The 20838-nt window shown below is 34.7% G+C and overlaps 1 protein-coding gene across 10 annotated transcripts in view; it reads right to left on the bottom strand.

Annotated features, from left to right (window-relative positions):
* tcf7 (transcription factor 7) overlaps window positions 1-18713 on the bottom strand; it is a 97035-nt gene extending 78322 nt beyond the window's left edge. For all 10 annotated transcript variants that reach the window (XM_061934309.1, XM_061934347.1, XM_061934316.1 and 7 more), the window contains exons 1-3: window positions 18228-18713; window positions 16131-16191; window positions 8889-8995 (exon numbers count right to left, since the gene is read on the bottom strand). In XM_061934309.1, coding sequence (XP_061790293.1) covers window positions 8889-8995; window positions 16131-16191; window positions 18228-18434 — 375 coding nt within the window. In that variant the 5' untranslated portion in view covers window positions 18435-18713. The remainder of the gene's footprint in view (window positions 1-8888; window positions 8996-16130; window positions 16192-18227) is intronic.
* Window positions 18714-20838: the final 2125 nt, after the last annotated feature.

Raw genomic sequence — 20838 nt, 5'->3', positions numbered from 1 at the left:
AAAAAACTTGATGGATGCACTAAAGCTATTCTGTTTTCTACTGCTTCTCCCTAAAAAATACCATTCTCTAAAGATAAAAAGCAGGATATTAAGCTTGCAGTGCACGGTGCTCGAGCCGAGGAGAATATTCTTCCTCCTGTTGGCACAGATTCCCACAATGCTGCCGCACCACTTGACCCAGAGGTGCGAGAAGTGGAGATGCGACGTATCGAACTTAAAGAAAAATGACTACAGCGTGAGTTTGAGAGGGTGGCAACAATGTTAAACTGGCTTTAAGATGTTTGGCCAATTTTATTGCAGTTTAACAGTTAAAGCCCAAAAGGCTTACGCCTCACTCTCACCTGAGTCTAGTTGTGAATATGGCGAGGTGAAGACTGCAGTGTTAAAGTCGTGTGAACTTGTTCCAGAAGCTGACAGGCAAAAGTTTTCCCAATTTACAAAAGCCGACAAAATGTCAACGATTTTGACCAACTTCGCGATCTAGTTTTGGGTGGAGGAATTAAAAAAATGTCTTCCTGACAATATGGCAACATATACAGTACAGGCCAAAAGTTTGGACACACCTTCTCATTCAATGCATTTTCATGACTACCGTATTTTTCGGAGTATAAGTCGCTCCGGAGTATAAGTTGCACCGGCCGAAAATGCATAATAAAGAAGGAAAAAACATATATAAGTCGCATATTTTGGGGAAATTTATTTGATAAAACCCAACACCAAGAATAGACATTTGAAAGGTAATATAAAATAAATAAAGAATAGTGAACAACAGGCTGAATAAGTGTACGTTATATGAGGCATAAATAACCAACTGAGAACGTGTCTGGTATGTTAACGTAACATATTACGGCAAGAGTCATTCAAATAACTATAACATATAGAACATGCTATACGTTTACCAAACAATCTGTCACTCCTAATCACTAAATCCCATGAAATCTTATACGTCTAGTCTCTTACGTGAATGAGCTAAATAATATTATTTGATATTTTACGGTAATGTGTTAATAATTTCACACGTAAGTCGCTCCTGAGTATAAGTCGCACCCCCGGCCAAACTATGAAAAAAACTGCGACTTATAGTCCGAAAAAAACGGTACCTTAATTAATTAATTAACACGGCAGTAAAACGGCTGATCAAACAAAACAGAAGTCATCGTCATGGACCCACGAGCTGCGTAATCTAGCTCTCCAATCAGCTCAACAGACTCAATAAGTCCACAGTGACGTTTTGGTGAATTTACCGAGGAATTTGTGAAACTGAAACTATAGAAATAGAATGCCGTTGTAAGTTAGTAATACTAACACAGACACATAAACGTGCTAATAATCATTACATTACGATAGCAGGTACACATATGCATACAAACATTCCTACAGGCATCACACATGGGACGGTTTAGTAAGTACAAACAGTTTTAGTTATATTGTAAAACGGTATTTACATTGTAGATTGTCACTGAAGGCATCAAAACTATGAATGAACACATGTAGAGTTATGCACTTAACAAAAAAAAGGTGAAATAACTGAAAACATGTTTTATATTCTAGTTTCTTCAAAATAGCCACCCTTTGCTCCGATTACTGCTTTGAACACTCTAGGCATTCGCTCCATGAGCTCCAAGCATACCTGTGAAGTGAAAACCATTTCAGGTGACCACCTCTTGAAGCTCATCGAGAGAATGCCAAGAGTGTGCAAAGCAGTAAACAGAGCAAGGGGTGGCTATTTTGAAGAATTGAGAATATAAAACATGTTTTCAGTTATTTCACCTTTTTCTGTTAAGTACATAACTCCATATGTGTTCATTCATAGTTTTGATGCCTTCAGTGACAATCTACAAGTTAAATAGTCATGACAATAAAGAAAACGCATTGAATGAGGAGAAGGTGTGTCCAAACTTTGCTGGTGTATCTGATTTTCAGGAACACTAATACAAAACCTCACAATAATGTCTGATTGAATGCTAAAAACGTTATGACAGACAAAACGGAATGGAATTTTCAATTGTTTTACTGAACGAGACACTGAGAATGTACATGAAAATATAGAATGTGGGATTTACGATATTAACTATGAACGATAAAACACTGAATATTGACAACATAGGAACGTCACACCCCCTCTCGATCGACATATTTTACAATCAAGCGAAACGCGACAAAAATGCAACAAACACAGCGAAATATGAACGTGAAGGGTAAAAAAACAACGACTACAATCTGATATATCACTAAGCTTTAGAAATTTGCTGTAAAAATCTCCTTCCGCGTCTGTCCCTGACACCCGCATTTCAGGCTGCACGCTCTGGAAACACTCAGTGTATTCTTAAACTGTTTGACAATTAGCTCATGCATTTGTTCACAAAGTGGTGACCCTCGCCCCATCCTTGTTTGTGAATGACTGAGCGTTTCATGGAAGCTACTTTTATACCCAATCATGGCTACCCTCCTGTTCCAAATTAGCCTGTTCACCTGTGGGATGTTCCAAATAAGTGTTTGATGAGCATTCCTCAACGTTCTCAGTCTTCTTTGCCACTTGTGCCAGCTTTTTTGAACCATGTTGCAGGCATCGAATTCCAAATGAGCTAATATTTGCAAAAAATAACAAAGTTTACCAGTTCGAACGTTAAGTATCTTGTCTTTGCAGTCTATTCAATTGAATATAAGCTGAAAAGGATTTGCAAATCATTGTATTCTGTTTTTATTTACCATTTACACAACGTGCCAACTTCACTGGTTTTGCGGTTTGTAGTTGCGGTCTGATGAAACGGTAGTTTGAGAGATTAAATTTAATTTGATTACAAATAACTTTTTAACTCGTGATTTAAATGTTAATTTATTATACATCTGGATTTCAAGATGTTTATAATTGCTTACAACCTGAAGCCTCTGACCTGACCCAAAAAATCCGGTTGCACATTGAAATTGGTATTTTTTTAAAAAGTACATTGCAACAGTTTTTTTTTAAATCTTTAGTTGTAAGTAGGGCTGGGCAATATATTGAATATACTTGATATATCGCGGGTTTGTCTCTGTGCGATATAGAAAATGACTATATCGTGATATTCGAGTATACGTTCTCACGCAGTTGCTTTTAGCTGTGGGCATTACACTACAGGCGTTTCTCACTTTTTCTTGTCTCTCCGTCTCACAGTGAGATAAAACAAGCGCACATTCTTACATACGTCACATACGTATACACCCTCGCAGAGCAAAGAGGTAGCGGCATGGGTAACGTTAGCTGTGGTGTAAGCGGAGTGGTGTGAGTGGTAATACGAGAGAAAGAAGGTGCGAATCTGGTAACAAATGTAGGAAGAAGAATTAATTCCCAAGAAAAACAGCACTGGGTCCATCGTCTGGCGGTGGTTTGGCTTCAAGCGGGAATATGTTGAACAGACAACCGTAATATGTCAAGTATGCGGCAAAAGTGTTGCTACAAAAAGTAGCATTACTGCTAATTTGTAGCATTATTTGAAAAGTCACTCGCTAGAGAATGAAGAGTACTTGAAACTCCACATGTCAACTTCTCCGTTCGGTGCCACACCAACAAAATGCCCAAGCAACCATTTCCACATCAACACCGTATGAAAAAAATAGTCAACAATAGAAGGAGATAACGTCCGCAGTAACCTACCACATAGCGAAGGACATACACTATTTGATTTCCTATTATGCAGCTTATTTTTATTTGACAGTTATTGAAATATCTTGTGTGACATCATGCACAAAAGTGCACTTTATTTGTTTTAAACTATTGTAGTGGCGCTCTGTACAAAAAGTGCACTTTATTTAGTGTTATTTTGATATGTCATCTTAGTGACATCATGCACAAAAGTGCACTCATAGCTTGTTTTAAAATGTCTCTGACAATCTTGCACTTTCTGTTTTGAAATGACATGAATGTTTGTGCCACTGCTTAATAACTGTTTAATAAATACACTTTTGGTCAATTGACTTAGTTGTGATATCCCTCTCTGCATGAAAGTTTAAAATGAGCATATATTAATGCAGTATGAAGAAGAATGTTTTAATGTAGACACATAGAATCATCATACTGCTGTGATTATATGCATCAAGTGTTCATTCAAGGCTAAGGCACAATATGGAGATATATATCGTGTATCGTGACATGGCCTAAAAATATTGAGATATTAATAAAAGGCCATATCGCCCAGCCCTAGTTGTAAGTAGAAGTGAGGAAATAATAGATTTTTAGATGCATTGCAATTAAGACATGGATGATTGTTAAAAAACGTCAATAATCAATTATTTATTTATTGTAAATAAAGTAATGCAGACAGTTCTAGAAATTTGGCCGACTGTAGTGAGCTGAGAGATCCGACCAGCTCCTTTATTTTAGGGCGCTTATGTTCCAGTTTTTGTAAACTATATTTCTTACAAGTATCATACCTGCAGGACGGGAAATAGCTAAATATGCTTCACGACACACCGTAGGAGGATAAAAAGGGACCTAAAAGCTGATTTTGTGACTCGTTTGATTCCCGTGAGATCAGCTTTGCTGCACACATGTGACATGAGCTGTCACAAACTCATATATTTGCACCAAAGTCATGCGAAAAAGCTTCAAAGCCAATTTAAAAAAAAAAGCGTCACTGACACCGATTAGCAGCGCGGGACTTTATGAGACAACATAGCAAGCTGCTGGGTCACACTATCTTGTTGTAATTATCCAGGCTCTTCTTGATCATAATGACATCGCCACAACTGTCCTCTTTAACCTCATCTGAAGGCATTTTACTCTTTCAACTTTACTCTGTGGCTGTCAGGCTTCTTGCACACGCACTATTCCAAAACAACACCAAGATGTAAATGTGTGTCCCGATTTGATTTGGATATCAGCAAAATTACAAGTATCAAATGATATGTGTTTGCATGTAACATGTGTGATATCATGAGTAATACAAGCAGTCCTGCAGCGTGTTTGCTTCTGTGAGATATTATGTGTGATACAAGCAGTCCTCCAGCGTGTTTGCTTCTGTGAGATATTATGTGTGATACAAGCAGTCCTCCAGCATGTTTACTTGTGTGTGATATCATGTGCGATACAAGCAGTCCTGCAGCATGTTTACTTGTGTGTGATATCATGTGCGATACAAGCAGCCCTGCAATGTATTAACTTGTGTGTGATATAATGTGTGATACAAGCAGTCCTGCAGTGTATTTACTTGTTTGTGATATCATGTGCGATACAAGCAGTCCTGCAATGTGTTTACTTGTGTGTGATGTCATGTGCGATACAAGCAGTCCTTCAGCGTGTTTACTTGTGTGTGATATCATGTGCAGTACAAGCAGTCCCGCAGCGTGGTTACTTGTGTGCGATACCACATGCGGTACAAGCAGGCCTGCAGTGTATTTACTTGTTTGTGATATCATGTGCGATACAAGCAGTCCTGCATTGAGTTTACTTGTGTGTGATATCATGTGCGATAAAAGCAGTCCTGCAGCGTGTTTACTTGTGGGTGGTATCAGGTGTGATACAAGCAGTCCTGCAGTGTGTTTACTTGTGCGTGATATAATGTGCAATACAAGCAGTCCCGCAACGTGTTTACTTGTGTGTGATATCCCGTACAATACAAGCAGTCCTGCAGTGTGTTTACTTGTGGGTGATACAATGTGCGATACAAGCAGTCTTGCAATGTATTTACTTGTTTGTTATATCATGTGCGTTACAAGCAGTCCTGCAATGTGTGTACTTGTGTGTGATATCATGTACAATACAAGCTGTCCTGCAGCGTGTTTACTTGTGTGGGATATCATGTGCGATACAAGCAGTCCTTCAGCGTGTTTACTTGTGTGTGATATCATGTGTGATACAAGCAGTCCTGCAGTGTATTAACTGGTGTGTGATATCGTGTGATACAAGCAGTCCCGCAGCGTGGTTACTTGTGTGTGATATCCCGTACAATACAAGCAGTCCTGCAGCGTGTTTACTTGTGTGTGATATCATGTGCGATACAAGCAGTCCCGCAGGGTGTTTACTTGTGTGTGATATAATGTGCGATACAAGCAGTCCCGCAGGGTTTTTACTTGTGTGTGATATAATGTGCAATACAAGCAGTCCTGCAATGTGTTTACTTGTGTGTGATATCATGTGCGATACAAGCAGTCCTGCAATGTATTTACTTGTTTGTGATATCATGTGCGATACAAGCAGTCCTGCAGCGTGTTTATCTGTGTGGGATATCATGTGCGATACAAGCAGTCCTTCAGCGTGTTTACTTGTGTGTGATATCACATGCGATTCAAGCAGTCCTGCAGTGTATTTACTTGTGTGTAATATCATGTGCGTTACAAGCTGTCCTGCAGTGTGTTTACTTGTGTGCGATGTCATGAGCGATACAAGCAGTCCTGTAGCTTGTTTACGTGTGTGTGATATAATGTGCGATACAAGCGGTCCTGCAGCCTCTTTATTTGTGCGTGATATCATGTGCGATACAAGCGGTCCCGCAACGTGTTGACTTGTGTGTGATATCCTGTACAATACAAGCAGTCCTGCAGCGTGTTTACTTGTGCAAGGCTGGACAGCCAGTTAACATGTAATATCCTTTAATGAACACACAATTTCTTCTATTTTACTAAAGTCATTTACAAAAGGTAAATATGCAAAGCTACAGAAAGCTGCACAACAGCAGCACACAAGCTAGACATACGTAATAATCCTTGAAGAATAAAACAGCACATTTGTCAATATAAACAAGTTTGAAATAATTATATTTGCATATTACTTACACATACAAAGTCTAAAACAAAAGAAAAATATCCAGTAACAAACGTGTCCGCATTATTCAACTTACTATGTTGAATAATTGGGGCGGTATAGCTCGGTTGGTAGAGCGGCCGTGCCAGCAACTTCAGGGTTGCAGGTTCGATCCCCGCTTAAGCCACCCTAGTCACTGCCGTTGTGTCCTTGGGCAAGACACTTTACCCACCTGCTCTCAGTGCCACCCACACTGGTTTAAATGTAACTTAGATATTGGGTTTCACTATGTAAAAGCGCTTTGAGTCACTAGAGAAAAGCGCAATATAAATATCAATCAATCAATCAATCAATCTTTATTTATATAGCCCTAAATCACAAGTGTCTCAAAGGGCTGCACAAGCCACAACGACATCCTCGGTACAAAGCCCACATATAATATAATTCACTTCACTTCACTTCACTTACTGCGTCATGAGCATGAATCATGAACTATTGTGACTAATAGGTGTCACCAAAAAAAACTATTACCACTCCAATTTAAGACAGCATAAGTCCATTCCAAGCGGTTAATAATAAATAGGTTAGTGCAGGGGTCGGCAACCCAAAACGTTGAAAGACCCATATTGGACCAAAAACACAAAAACTAAATGAAAAAAATAAAAGTCTTTCGTGGCCTACTATCAAAATTACTATGTGTCGCAGGCTGAAGCAAATCTTCGTTGACAGAAATGTTGAAATGTAATATTTATTCTCCACATTTTTACGTTAGAAAGCATTAGTAAATCAGAGGCTACTCAGAAGTTGAGATAACTCCTGGAAATTACTGGCTTTTAATGGCCAAAGGTATAGATGTGTGTGTCCAAGTTAAAGGAAACAGCAGTCTGTCTTCTTTTCATAGATTTATTACAATCTTTGGCAAGCTAGGTAATGTTTGCTGTGGTCTGGAACAACATGGTACACAAACAACTATCTGAAATGTAGCCAATATTACATATAGATAATGTGTCATGAGTAGGGATGTCCGATAACGGCTTTTTGCCAATATCCGATATTCCGATATTGTCCAACTCTTTAATTACCGATACCGATATCAACCGATACCGATATATACAGTCGTGGAATTAACACATTAATTATGCCTAATTTGGACAACCAGGTATGGTGAAGATAAGGTCCTTTTTTTAAAAATGAATACAATAAAATAAGATAAATAAATTAAAAACATTTTCTTGAATAAAAAAGAAAGTAAAACAATATAAAAACAGTTACATAGAAACTAGTAATTAATGAAAATGAGTAAAATTAACTGTTAAAGGTTAGTACTATTAGTGGACCAGCAGCATGCACAATCATGTGTGCTTACGGACTGTGTCCCTTGCAGACTGTATTGATATATATTGATATATAACGTAGGAACCAGAAATATTAATAACAGAAAGAAACAACCCTTTTGTGTGAGTGTAAATGGGGGAGGGTTTATTTTGGGTTGGTGCACTAATTGTAAGTGTATCTTGTGTTTTTTATGTGGATTTAATAAAAAAATAAAAATAACGATACCGATAATAAAAAAACGATACCGATAATTTCCGATATTACATTTTAAAGCATTTATCGGCATCTCTAGTCATGAGACATGCAAAACTAAATTATATACAAAGAGGATAGAAGTAAAGGTAATTAAATGAGCTCAAATATACCTACAAATGAGGCATAATGATGCAATATGTACATACAGCTAGCCTAAATAGCATGTTAGCATTGATTAGCTTGCACTGACCAAATATGACTGATTAGCACTCCACACAAGTCAATAGCATCAACAAAGCGCACCTTTGTGCATTCACGCACAGCATAAAACTTTTGGTGGACAAAATGAGACAAAGGAGTGGACGATTTGACATGTAAACAAACTGTTGCGTCACAGTCCACACTAGGGTGAGTTCAAGAACCGCCGAAATTAGTAGGACAAAAGCGATGTTCACCAAATACTCTCATCAGTGAAGCATACACACAAACATATTAAACGTTGGGCTTTCTAACAATTGTGTCATGTTTGTCCTCAAACAAAAAACATACTAAAACAAAAAAATTATTTCCCCCCCCTTCTTTTTCCAATTTTTTAGAAATGCTCCTGGGAGCCACTAGGGCGGCGCTAAAGAGGACTTACCGATGGCGAAATTGAGCCGTTGGGTAGGTAGGCGTCGGGCAGCATCAGGAAGGGGTAACCGGGATAACCCGACGTCTTGTACACGCCGCCATCTTGCTGCTTTGATACTGTGGACCAACAGAAAACAACGCGAGTTAGCTTGAAACAACACATACCACCAATTGGGACGTCCTCATTCGGAGGCATCAAAGTTTTAGAATCATTCGACGAATAAAAGATGACTTATTGATGATGACTTGCTAAGCCCCGCCCCCTTTTCTTTGTGTATGTTTTTAAACCAATCTCGCTGCAGTTTGGCACACATGTGATCGTGAGTCTGGGTACCCTTTTTCCCGACGATTTGGCTCAGCACCCTGATGTAACATTGGCTCTTTGGTAGAGCTGTGCGAGAAATTACAAACCAATATGACTCATTGGGTTACACATCTGTGTGTTTGTCAAAAACACAATAGCACATGGCAACAAGTTATGACAAATTTCCCCCGTTTTGTGCACAGCTGTTCCGAGTTATTCGTTTTTCACATGCGCGTACAAGTGCCCACCCAAAACATGAAGCGCAAACAAATACTTTCGAGCCTTATTGCTTGAAATGACAGGTTCCATCTAATGACTACACCAGGGGTGTCCAAAATATGGCCCAGGCGGCCCGCCAGGGTCTTCAATTTGGCCCATAAGACATTGTGGGTTTTAACAAGGATTTAGGCCTGCAAGGTGTTTCCAAACTAATTTCAAATAGATAACGAACGGATTGCTGCAAATGTGCCGCCATCTTGTGGACACCGTGAGTAAATCAGCTCAATGACCAGCACATCATGTACTTATATGACCACAATCCAAACACCATATTCCACTCATGGCACAAACAAAACGCAACCAACACAAAAAGTCAACACACACGGTCTTTATATAACAATCTGTTCAATAACTTAGACTTAGACTTAGACTTCCTTTTAATTGTCATTCAAATTTGAACTTTACAGTACAGATAAGAACAAAACTTTGTTGCATTAGCTCATGGTAGTGCAGGATAAAAAATCAATAACGTGCAGATGTAAATAAATAGATTACTGTACAGATAAATATATTGCACTTTTGCATATGCATCCACGTTTATGGATGTATGTTATATTGTCTTTATATTCCAGCCAGTTAATCCATTTTTGGGGGGAATTGAGGGGATTATTATGATGCGTTCAAGAGTCTTATGGCCTGAGGGAAGAAGCTGTTATAGAACCTGGAGGTTCTGCTACGCAGGCTGCGGAACCTCTTTCTAGAGTCCAGCAGTGAAAACAGTCCTTGGTGGGGGTGCGAGGAGTCTCTGCAGATTTTCTGAGCCCTGGTCAGGCAGCGGCTTTTTGCGATCTTTGTGGATATAATTTTAAAAAATGTCCATGCACCATGAAAAATTCTAAAATTACACCATCCATTACAATACATGTTGGGAAAATGAAAAAGCCCCTCTTCACACTAGCGCAGTTTAGCTACTTCATATGTATGATTGATTACAAAACTTTAAGGAGGTCATCACGGTTAGGGGTCAAACTTTCACATACTCTTAATATCCAATTATAATACCGTATTTTCCGGACTATAAGGTGCACTTAAAATCCTTTTTTTCCCCCTCAAAACTCGACAGTGCGCCTTATAACCCGGTGCGCCTAATGTACGGAATAATTCTGGTTTTGCTTACCGACCTCGAAGCAATTTTATTTGGTGTATGGTGTAATGATAAGTGTGACCAGTAGATGGCAGTCAAACATAAGAGATACGTGTAGACTGCAATATGATGACAATGTGACTCAAGTAAACAACACCAACATTTTATATGTTCCATTGAAAATATAGAACATTACACACGGCGCTCAAAAATCTATCAAAATGTTTTAGTACGACTTTGGTAAGCTATGAAGCCACACCGCTTGATGGGTTGTACTGTGCTTCAACATACGAGTATCATTATGGTGTGTGTAAAAGGTAATATTATCTGGCGATTTGTTTCGCGATATTATGCAAAAACAACTTTTCTACCCTTCTGGTACCTGCTAAAGTGTATTTGGGATCTGCATAAATCCTGAAAAATTGTAGTCGTGCCGACACCGTAGTCGATAAGCTTCTTCTTTTTCTCTATCTTCTTGTTATGGGACATTCATCCTCCGCTGTTGCCATTTCTAATATAAAGTAGTGTAAAGTTCTTACTTATATCTGTCAGTAAACTCGCCATGAAAGCACTAAAACATACCGGTGTAGTGAGTTTATATTATTCACCCAAGGAACTTTAGTTATTAGAGAGTTCCGGTCAGACTTTCTGCTCCGTTGTTGATTTAAGTAAAGTCTGAATGTCATTAAAACAGTTAGCTCCATCTTTTGACACTTCTTCCACTCCCGTCCTTGCACGCTACACCGCTACAACAAAGATGACGGGGACAAAGACGCTGCCGAAGGTGAGCCACGTAAATAAGACTGCCCACAAAACGGCGCATCCTGAAGCGACTGTCAGAAAACGACCGAAAGATGGTCTGTAAAACATAATCTATGCAACATTTTCACCAAAGAACCACCATTGCATGTTATGTACACCAGAAGGAAGTCTTTTAAATTTAGAAAAATAATTATAATAATATGACTCCTTTAATACGCCCTATATTCCGGTGCGCCTTATATATGAAAAAAAAATCAAAAATAGACCATACATCGGCACTGGTGCGCCCAATGGTCCGGAAAATACGGTAATTATTAATTGTATATCCATGACATACAGTAAATATCATATGTCATATGTACATGCGGACAGGCGGACGGACGGGGAGTATGGAACAGTGTAATTTGGCCTGTCGCCACCATCATGTCTCCATCTCAAAATGGCAATATACGATATATATCTCAATATTTTTTCCGTAAAGTAAAAACAAAACATAAAACAGTCCTAGTTACCTGAGATACTAAGTATGTCATTATTTTGACTTAGTAAATATTGACTTACTAAGACAAAATAATGACTAAGTCAAATTCTGAACAGCCGATATGGGCATCGACATCCACTATATGATTTGCCTGAGAAGCTGGACAGGACAAAATAAATAAATAAATAAATAATAAAAATAAAAATAAAAAAAACTTTAGTTTAGGCGGTGGCTGTTTGTTGTTAAGGCAGCCGCCTTAACAACAAAGCGCTGCGTGAAACCCTGGTATATATATACTGTATGTGTAGACTATATATAGTATTATTTTGCATGCAGTAAGCTTTCGTCCCCCTGACCAAATATTTTAGGCCAATGAGGCCCCCAAGTCAAAACGTTTGGACACACCTGGACTACACACTGTTTTACCACGGGTGTGTCCTTTGGGTGGAGAGGTGTGTGTGTGTGTCAGCAGAGCAGATATGATATCTATACATGTTTTGAAGGAATATTCAACGCAATGGTTTATGGTCCACATTTCCAGAAATCCAGCGTATATAATATTCCGAAGAACCAGCATCTTCTACATTAGACATTTGATTTTGGTCTATTTATTTGGTCAGGGGCGAGTTATCCAGGGTGTACCCCGCCTTCCGCCCGTGTGCAGCTGAGATAGGCTCCAGCACCCTCGCTACCCCGAACAAGACAAGCGGTAGAAAATAGATGGATGGATGGATGGATTTGGTCAGAGTTACAGGATTGATCTGCGGTTTTTAAGGACTTTCTGCTAAAAAGCTAGTCAAGGATCATCTCGCGGTCCACCAGTTGAATAGGCCAAATGATGAAAAAGAGAGGACCTAAGATGGAACCTTGAGGAACGCCACTGGTATAACTAAAGCAGTTGAACACATGCTTGAGCACACTGACTGCAGGTGAAGTAAACAAGCTACGGCAACACCTTCGTTACATAAATCACATTACGAAACAAATATTTAACTGCCAAAAAGGAGAGGACTTAAAGGGGTGCCTTGAGGAACGCCTCGGTTATGTAAATCACAGGTTTGGACCCCAATGATCCATGTTTGCTATCAAGGCTAAAATGTCGATGCAAGGATCTGCCCATTTGTTTACAGTGGTCCAAGTTCTTTGATAAAACAGGAGCACTTTGGTGTTTTTTAGCAATTTGCTGCTAAAATGTTTGTCTCTTAAATTTGGAAGTTAACTAGGATTTGGCCCCTCTGCCGCCAATTGACTACCCTCGCTGCATAATAATTGAGATATGACCATAAGAGTTAGCAGGCTAACACTTGAATCCAGCAAGATGACAGCAAAATAGGCAGCGAGCCAATCCCAGAAAAAATTAAAGCGTTTGCAAAACTGTTTTTAGTTACGGCGTGTTAGATCTTCCACCATGATACTCGCCGGACAAAAGCGTTACAAGCGATGGCGCCTCGTCTTTAAACTTAAGTGTTAATTACTCCGTTACGCCGAACGTGCGGAGCGATTGTTTGTACTACTGTAGCCCTCTCTGACATGAAATGCCAAAATATGCTGAAATATGAGGCCCTTTTATAAATGCTGAACAATATGTAGCATACAACTGTAGTACTTTTTTATGGTGAATACAACATAAACAAATCCTTAAATTGATTCAAATATGAGGCACTTTAATAAAAATGGACAATATAAAACATACTAGTACTTTTTAAGGACAATGAAATATCAACAAATCCTTGAATTTAATAAAATAGGAGGAACTTTAATAAATGATGGACAGTATGTAACATACTAGTACTTTTTAAGGAGAATAAAACATAAACAAATCCTTAAATTGAATTAAATAGGAGACACTTTAATAAAAATGGACAGTATGTAACATACTAGCACTTTTTAAGGATGTAAAACAAACACAATCTTAAATTGAATAAAATAGGAGGAAATTTGATAAATGATGGACAGTATGTAACATACTAGCACTTTTTAAGGACAATAAAACATAAACAAATCCTTAAATGGAATGAAATAGGAGGCACTTTAATAAAAATGGGCAGTATGTAACATACTAGCACTTTTTAAGGATATAAAACAAACAAATCCTTAAATTGAATAAAATAGGAGGCACTTTAATAAAAATGGACCGTATGTAACATACTAGCACTTTTTAAGGATATAAAACATAAACAAATCATTAAATGTAATAAAATACAAGGCAATTTGATAAATGATGGACAGTACATAACATACTAGCACTTTTTTAAGGACAATAAAACAAACAAATCCCTAAATTGATTAAAATAGGAGGAACTTTAATACATGATGGACAGTATATAACATACCAGTACTTTTTAAGGACAATAAAACATAAACAAATCCTTAAATTGAATAAAATAGGAGGAACTTTAATAAGTGATGGACAGTATAGAACATACTAGCACTTTTTTAAGGACAATAAAACATAAACAAATCCTAAAATTTAATAAATTAGAAGGCACTTTAATAAATGATGGACAGTACGTAACATACTGGCACTTTTTAAGGACAATAAAACAAACAAATCGTTAATTGATTAAAATAGGAGGAACTTTAATAAATGCTGGACAGTATGTAACATACTAGTACTTTTTTAAGGACAACAAAACATAAACAAATCCTTAAATTAAATAAAATATGAGGAACTTTAATAAATGATGGATACTATGTAACATACTGGTACTTTTTTAAGGACAATAAAACATAAACAAATCCTAGAATTTAATAAATTAGAAGGCACTTTAATAAATGATGGACAGTACGTAACATACTAGCACTTTTTAAGGACAATAAAACATAAACAAATCGTTAATTGATTAAAATAGGAGGAACTTTAATAAATGCTGGACAGTATGTAACATACTAGTACTTTTTTAAGGACAACAAAACATAAACAAATCCTTAAATTAAATAAAATAGGAGGAACTTTAATAAATGATGGACAGTATGTAACATACTGGTACTTTTTTAAGAACAACAAAACATAAACAAAACCCCAAATTGATTTTTAAAAGTTGATTTATACAAACTAGAGAAGATTAAGCTGACATTGAACGGCTGTTCTGTGAAGTTTCAGGAAGTATGGGGTGGTTTCCTAAAATATGTAATAGAGACTGATCTCAAATTTAACCCCGATTGAAAAGTAATTGAAAGATAGATAATTGATGAGCCTTTTGTCTGCTTTTGTGTATTGCTGCATTGGGAAGTCTCAGGAGTGCAGTAGTCTGTGGTTTAATGTCTATATTTACCTGTATTTGTCCGATACATTTTTTTGGTAGTTTATTTTTTTAAATTCTATATGTGATTTTTTTTTGTGGGTTACAAAAAAAACATTTGGCATGGGTTTAATTCTATTTCTGGACTGTATGTGTCAGAAATAAATAAAGCAAGCGTAAGAAAAAACAACCATGGCCCATCATACAAACAATTTGAAATGCCGTCCTTTCCAATATGTTTTATCAACAGGAAATATTTATCATAATCAATAAACTTCAGGCAAAATGACACAACAAGCTCAATCAATAGATATACTATATATGCAAATCTGTAATAGATTAAATCAGAACTTTTTCTTGCTTTTGTTTATTTTTCTTAAATCTGTCAACACTCTGTAGGATTTTATGATGTTGATAATAACATAAATGTATATTTATTACACGTTTGTATGATGTCATTAGTAATATAAATGTTAATTTGGTACACCTAATAAATATTTGATAGTTTGTATGATGTTAATAGTAACATAAATGTAAATTTAGTACACCTAATACATATTTGATTGTTTTTATGATGTTAATAGTAACAAATGTTAATTTAGTACACTTTTGTACAATGTCATTAGTAATATAAATGTTAATTTAGTACACCTAATAAATATTTGATAGTTTGTATGATGTTAATAGTAACATACATGTAAATTTAGTACACCTAATAGATATTTGATAGTTTGTACGATGTTAATAGTAACACATATGTTAATTTACTACACATAATTAATATTTAAGTTTGTATGGTGTTGACAGTGACATAAAGTATGTTTTGATGAAATTAGAAAAATATTTTATGATGTTGATAATAACATAAATGTATATTTATTACACTTTTGTATGATGTCATTAGTAACATAAATGTTAATTTAGTACACCTAATAAATATTTGATAGTTTGTATGATGTTAATAGTAGCATAAATGTAAATTTAGTATACCTAATAAATATTTGATTGTTTTTTTGATGTTAATAGTAACATATATGTTATTTAGTACACTTTTGTATGATGTAATTTGTAATATAAATGTTAATTTAGTATGTTCTTACCGTTGTCGAGATGTTTGTTGGGGAAGTTTCTGTGCTCAGCTTGTTGTCTTTGCCGGACAGCCTGGAGAAAGAGAGAATATTTTCAAAGGTAAATACATTTATTTTTTAAATATTTCACTAGAAGAAAAACAGGATGTTTGTAAAGGTAAAAACATATATATGACATCAAACTTTAAATGGTGTACTACAAGAAAGACAAAATGGGTTTAAAGGTAAATACAATCATATTACATTAATTTTTTAATGTTTCACTAGAAGAAAAACATAATGTTTTTAAAGGTAAATACACATATTTTACATCAAACTTTAAATGGTGTACGAGAAGGAAGACACAATGTTTTTAAAGGTAAATACAATTATATTACATTAATTTTTTAATGTTTCACTAGAAGAAAAACAATGTTTTTAAAAGTAAATACACATATTTTACATCAAACTTTAAATGGTGTACTAGAAGAAAGACAAAATGCTTTTAAAGGTAAATACAATTATATTACATTATTTTTTAAATGTTTCACTAGAAGAAAAACAATGTTTTTAAAGGTAAATACATATATTTTACATCAAACTTTAAATGGTGTACTAGAAAAAAGACAAAATGTTTTTAAAGGTAAATACAATTATATTACATTAATTTTTAAATGTTTCACTTGAAGAAAAACAGAATGTTTTTAAAAGTAAATAAATATATTTTACATTATTTTTTAAATATTTCACTTGAAGAAAAACAGAATGTTTTTTAAAGGTAAATACACATATTTTACATCAAACTTTGAAAAAAAGTGTACGAGCAGAAAGACACAATGTTTTTAAAGGTAAATACAATTATATTACATTAATTTTTAAATGTTTCACTTGAAGAAAAACAGAATGTTTTTAAAGGTAAATACATATATTTTACATTATTTTTTTTTAAATATTTCACTTGAAGAAAAAGAGAATATTTTATATTATATTTTACATCAAACTTTAAATGGTGTGCTAGAAGAAAGACAAAATGTTTTTAAAGGTAAACACCATTATATTACATTATTTTTTTAAATGTTTAACTAGAAGAAAAACAGAATGTTTTTAAAGGTAAATACATATATTTTACATTATTTTTTAAATATTCTACTTGAAGAAAAATATCTTTTTTTTAAAGGTAAATACAATTATATTACATTAATTTTTAAATGTTTCACTAGAAGAAAAACAGAATGTTTTTAAAGGTGAATACAATTATATTACATTAATTTTTAAATGTTTCACTTGAAGAAAAACCGTTTTTTAAAGGTAAATACACATATTTTACATCAAACTTACAAAAAAAAAGTGTACTAGCAGAAAGACACAATGTTTTTAAAGGTAAATACAATCATTTTACATTAATTTTAAAATGTTTCACTAGAAGAAAAACAATGTTTTTAAAGGTAAATACATATATTTAACATTATTTTTTAAATATTCCACTTGAAGAAAAAAATATATTTTATTAAAGGTAAATACAATTATATTACATTCATTTTTAAATGTTTCACTAGAAGAAAAACCGTTTTTAAAGGTAAATACACATATTTTACATCAAACTTAAAAAAAAGTGTACTAGCAGAAAGACACAGTTTTTAAAGGTAAATACAATAATTTTACATTATTTTTTAAATGTTTCACGAGAAGAAAAACAGAATGTTTTTAAAGGTAAATACATATATTTTAAATAATGTTTTTAATATTTCACTTGAAGAAAAATATATATTTTTTAAATGTAACTTTTAAATGTTTCACTAGAAGAAAAACAGAATGTTTTTAAAGGTAAATATACAATTATATTACATTAATGTTTTAATATTTCACTTATACATCAAACTTTAAATGGTTTACTAGAAGAAAGACAATGTTTTTAAAGGTAAATACAATTATACTACTTTCAACTTTGAATGTTTTAATCTCACTAAAAAGAAAGTTTGTTTTGGAAAGGTAAACACAATTATTTTACACCAAACTTTAAAAAAGAAAGAGAAAAAAAGAATATTTTTGAAGCTAACTATTAGACCAATCTTTAAATGTGTTATGCACACTAAAAGACGAAATAGTTTTGGCTGATAAATATAAACGTACCGAGGAGCTAGCAGCAGCGACAGCACGGTTCTGGTTCTGGTTCTGGTTCTGGTGAGTTTCCGACTCGTTGACCAGAGAAGACTTGAGGTCCGCCAAGTCTCTTTCAGTGAAGGAACTTTGCTGGATCTTCTCCTCCTGGTCACCTTCGTCTTTGAAGGCGATCATCTCGTCCGTGGCGCCCAGGTCGTCTCCTCCATGTTGCGGCATGGCCACTCACTCACTCACCCACCCACCCACTCACTCACTCACTCACTCACTACTAACTTTTTACCTTCAACTTTCCGCCCAATCACGACAAGTACGGCATCCAAAGTCAACAAAGTAGGGCAACAATGACGTCCGCTAATGTCCGCTCTCGTCCCGGAAGAAGACCAAAGTGCTTCGCGTGCGGGACCAGCGGCGAGGATGAAGATGGTGAAGATGAAGATGAAGATGATGTCTTCGGAAAGGCTCAACACACAACAACACCGCCAGCCCCGACATCAAAGGGCGCCGCCGCTGTGATTGACAGGTCCGATGACTGTGTGTGTGTGTGTGTGTGCGCGCGCGTGTAGAGGGGAGGGCTTAAGGGGGTGTGATTGTTTGGAACTTCTTAAAGAAACATCACCACTATTTTAATTATTAACATGATTTATGAATCGCACCAATATCATCAACACTATTTGTCCTCAATACTATTTTTACTAACATGATTTATCAATCTCATCAATATTAACATTATTTATCATCACCACTATTATTATTATTACTAACATGATTTATCAATTTCTTCAATATTAACATTATTTATCATCACCACTATTATTATCAACGTGATTTACCTATCTCATCAATATTAACATTATTTATCATCTCCACTATTATTATCAACGTGATTTACCAATCTCATCAATATTAACATTATTTATCATCACCAGTATTATTATTATTATTAACATGATTTACCAATCTCGTCAATATTAACATTATTTATCATCACCACTATTATTATTATTATTACTAACATGATTTATTAATCTCTTCAATATTAACATTATTTGTCATCGCCACTATTATTATTATTATTAACATGATTTACCGATCTCGTCAATATTAACATTATTTATCATCACCACTATTATTATCAACGTGATTTACCAAGCTCATCAAAATTAACATTATTTATCATCACCACTATTATTATTATTAACATGATTTACCAATCTCGTCAATATTAACATTATTTATCATCACCACTATTATTATTATTATTATTAACATGGTTTACCAATCTCGTCAATATTAACATTATTTATCATCACCACTATTACTATTATTATTACTAACATGATTTACCAATCTCGTCAATTTTAACATTCTTTACATCACCCCTTTTTTTATTATTATTATTATTAACATGATTTACCAATCTCATCAATATTAACATTATTTATAATCACAACTATTATTATTATTATTAACATGATTTATGAATCCCACCAATATCATCAACATTATTTGGTCTCAACACTATTATTACTAATATGATTTACCAATCTCATCAATATTAACATTTTTTAATCATCACCACTATTATTATTATTATTATTATTATTATTAACATGATTCATAAATCCCATCAATATCATCAACACAATTTGTCCTCAATACTATTTTTACTAACATGATTTATCAATCTCATCAATATTAACATGATAAATCATCACGACTATTATTATTATTACTAACATGATTTACCAATCTCGTCAATATTAACATTATTTATCATCACCACTATTATAATAATTATTAAATTATCAATATTAACATGTTTATCATCACCACTATTATTATTATTACTAACATGATTTACCAATCTCGTCAATATTAACATTTTTCATCACCACTATTATTATTATTATTAACATGATTTACTGATCTCGTCAATATTAACATTATTTATCATCACCACTATTATTATCAACGTGATTTACCAAGCTCATCAAAGTTAACATTATTTATCATCACCACTATTATTATTATTAACATGATTTACCAATTTCATCAATTTAAATTTTTTTTATCATCACCACTATTATTATTAATATTATTAACATGATTTATCAACCCAAAGACATGCACCTGGGGATAGGTTGATTGGCAACACTAAATTGGCCCCAGTGTGTGAATGTGATCTGTGTTGGCCCTGCGATGAGGGGGCGACTTGTCCAGGGTGTACACCGCCTTCCGCCCAATTGTAGCTTGGATAGGCTCCAGCGCCCCCCGCGACCCCGAAGGGAATAAGCGGTAGCAAATGGATGGATGGATGGATGAATTTATCAATCTCATCAATATTAACATTATTTATCATCACCACTCTTTTTATTATTATTATTATCATGATTTATGAATCCCACCAATATCATCAACATTATTTGTTCTCAACACTATTATTATTAACATGATTTACCAATCTCGTCAATATTAACATTATTTATCATCACCAGTATTATTATTGTTATTAACATGATTTACCAATATCGTCAATATTAACATTATTTATCATCACCACTATTATTATTATTATTATTACTAACAGGATTTACCAATCTCGTCAATATCAACATTATTT

The sequence above is a fragment of the Nerophis lumbriciformis genome, linkage group LG03, assembly GCF_033978685.3.
Source record: "Nerophis lumbriciformis linkage group LG03, RoL_Nlum_v2.1, whole genome shotgun sequence".
Taxonomy (NCBI): domain Eukaryota; kingdom Metazoa; phylum Chordata; class Actinopteri; order Syngnathiformes; family Syngnathidae; genus Nerophis; species Nerophis lumbriciformis.
Note: the sequence above shows the minus strand (reverse complement) of the source record. Positions and strands in the feature narration are given on the sequence as shown.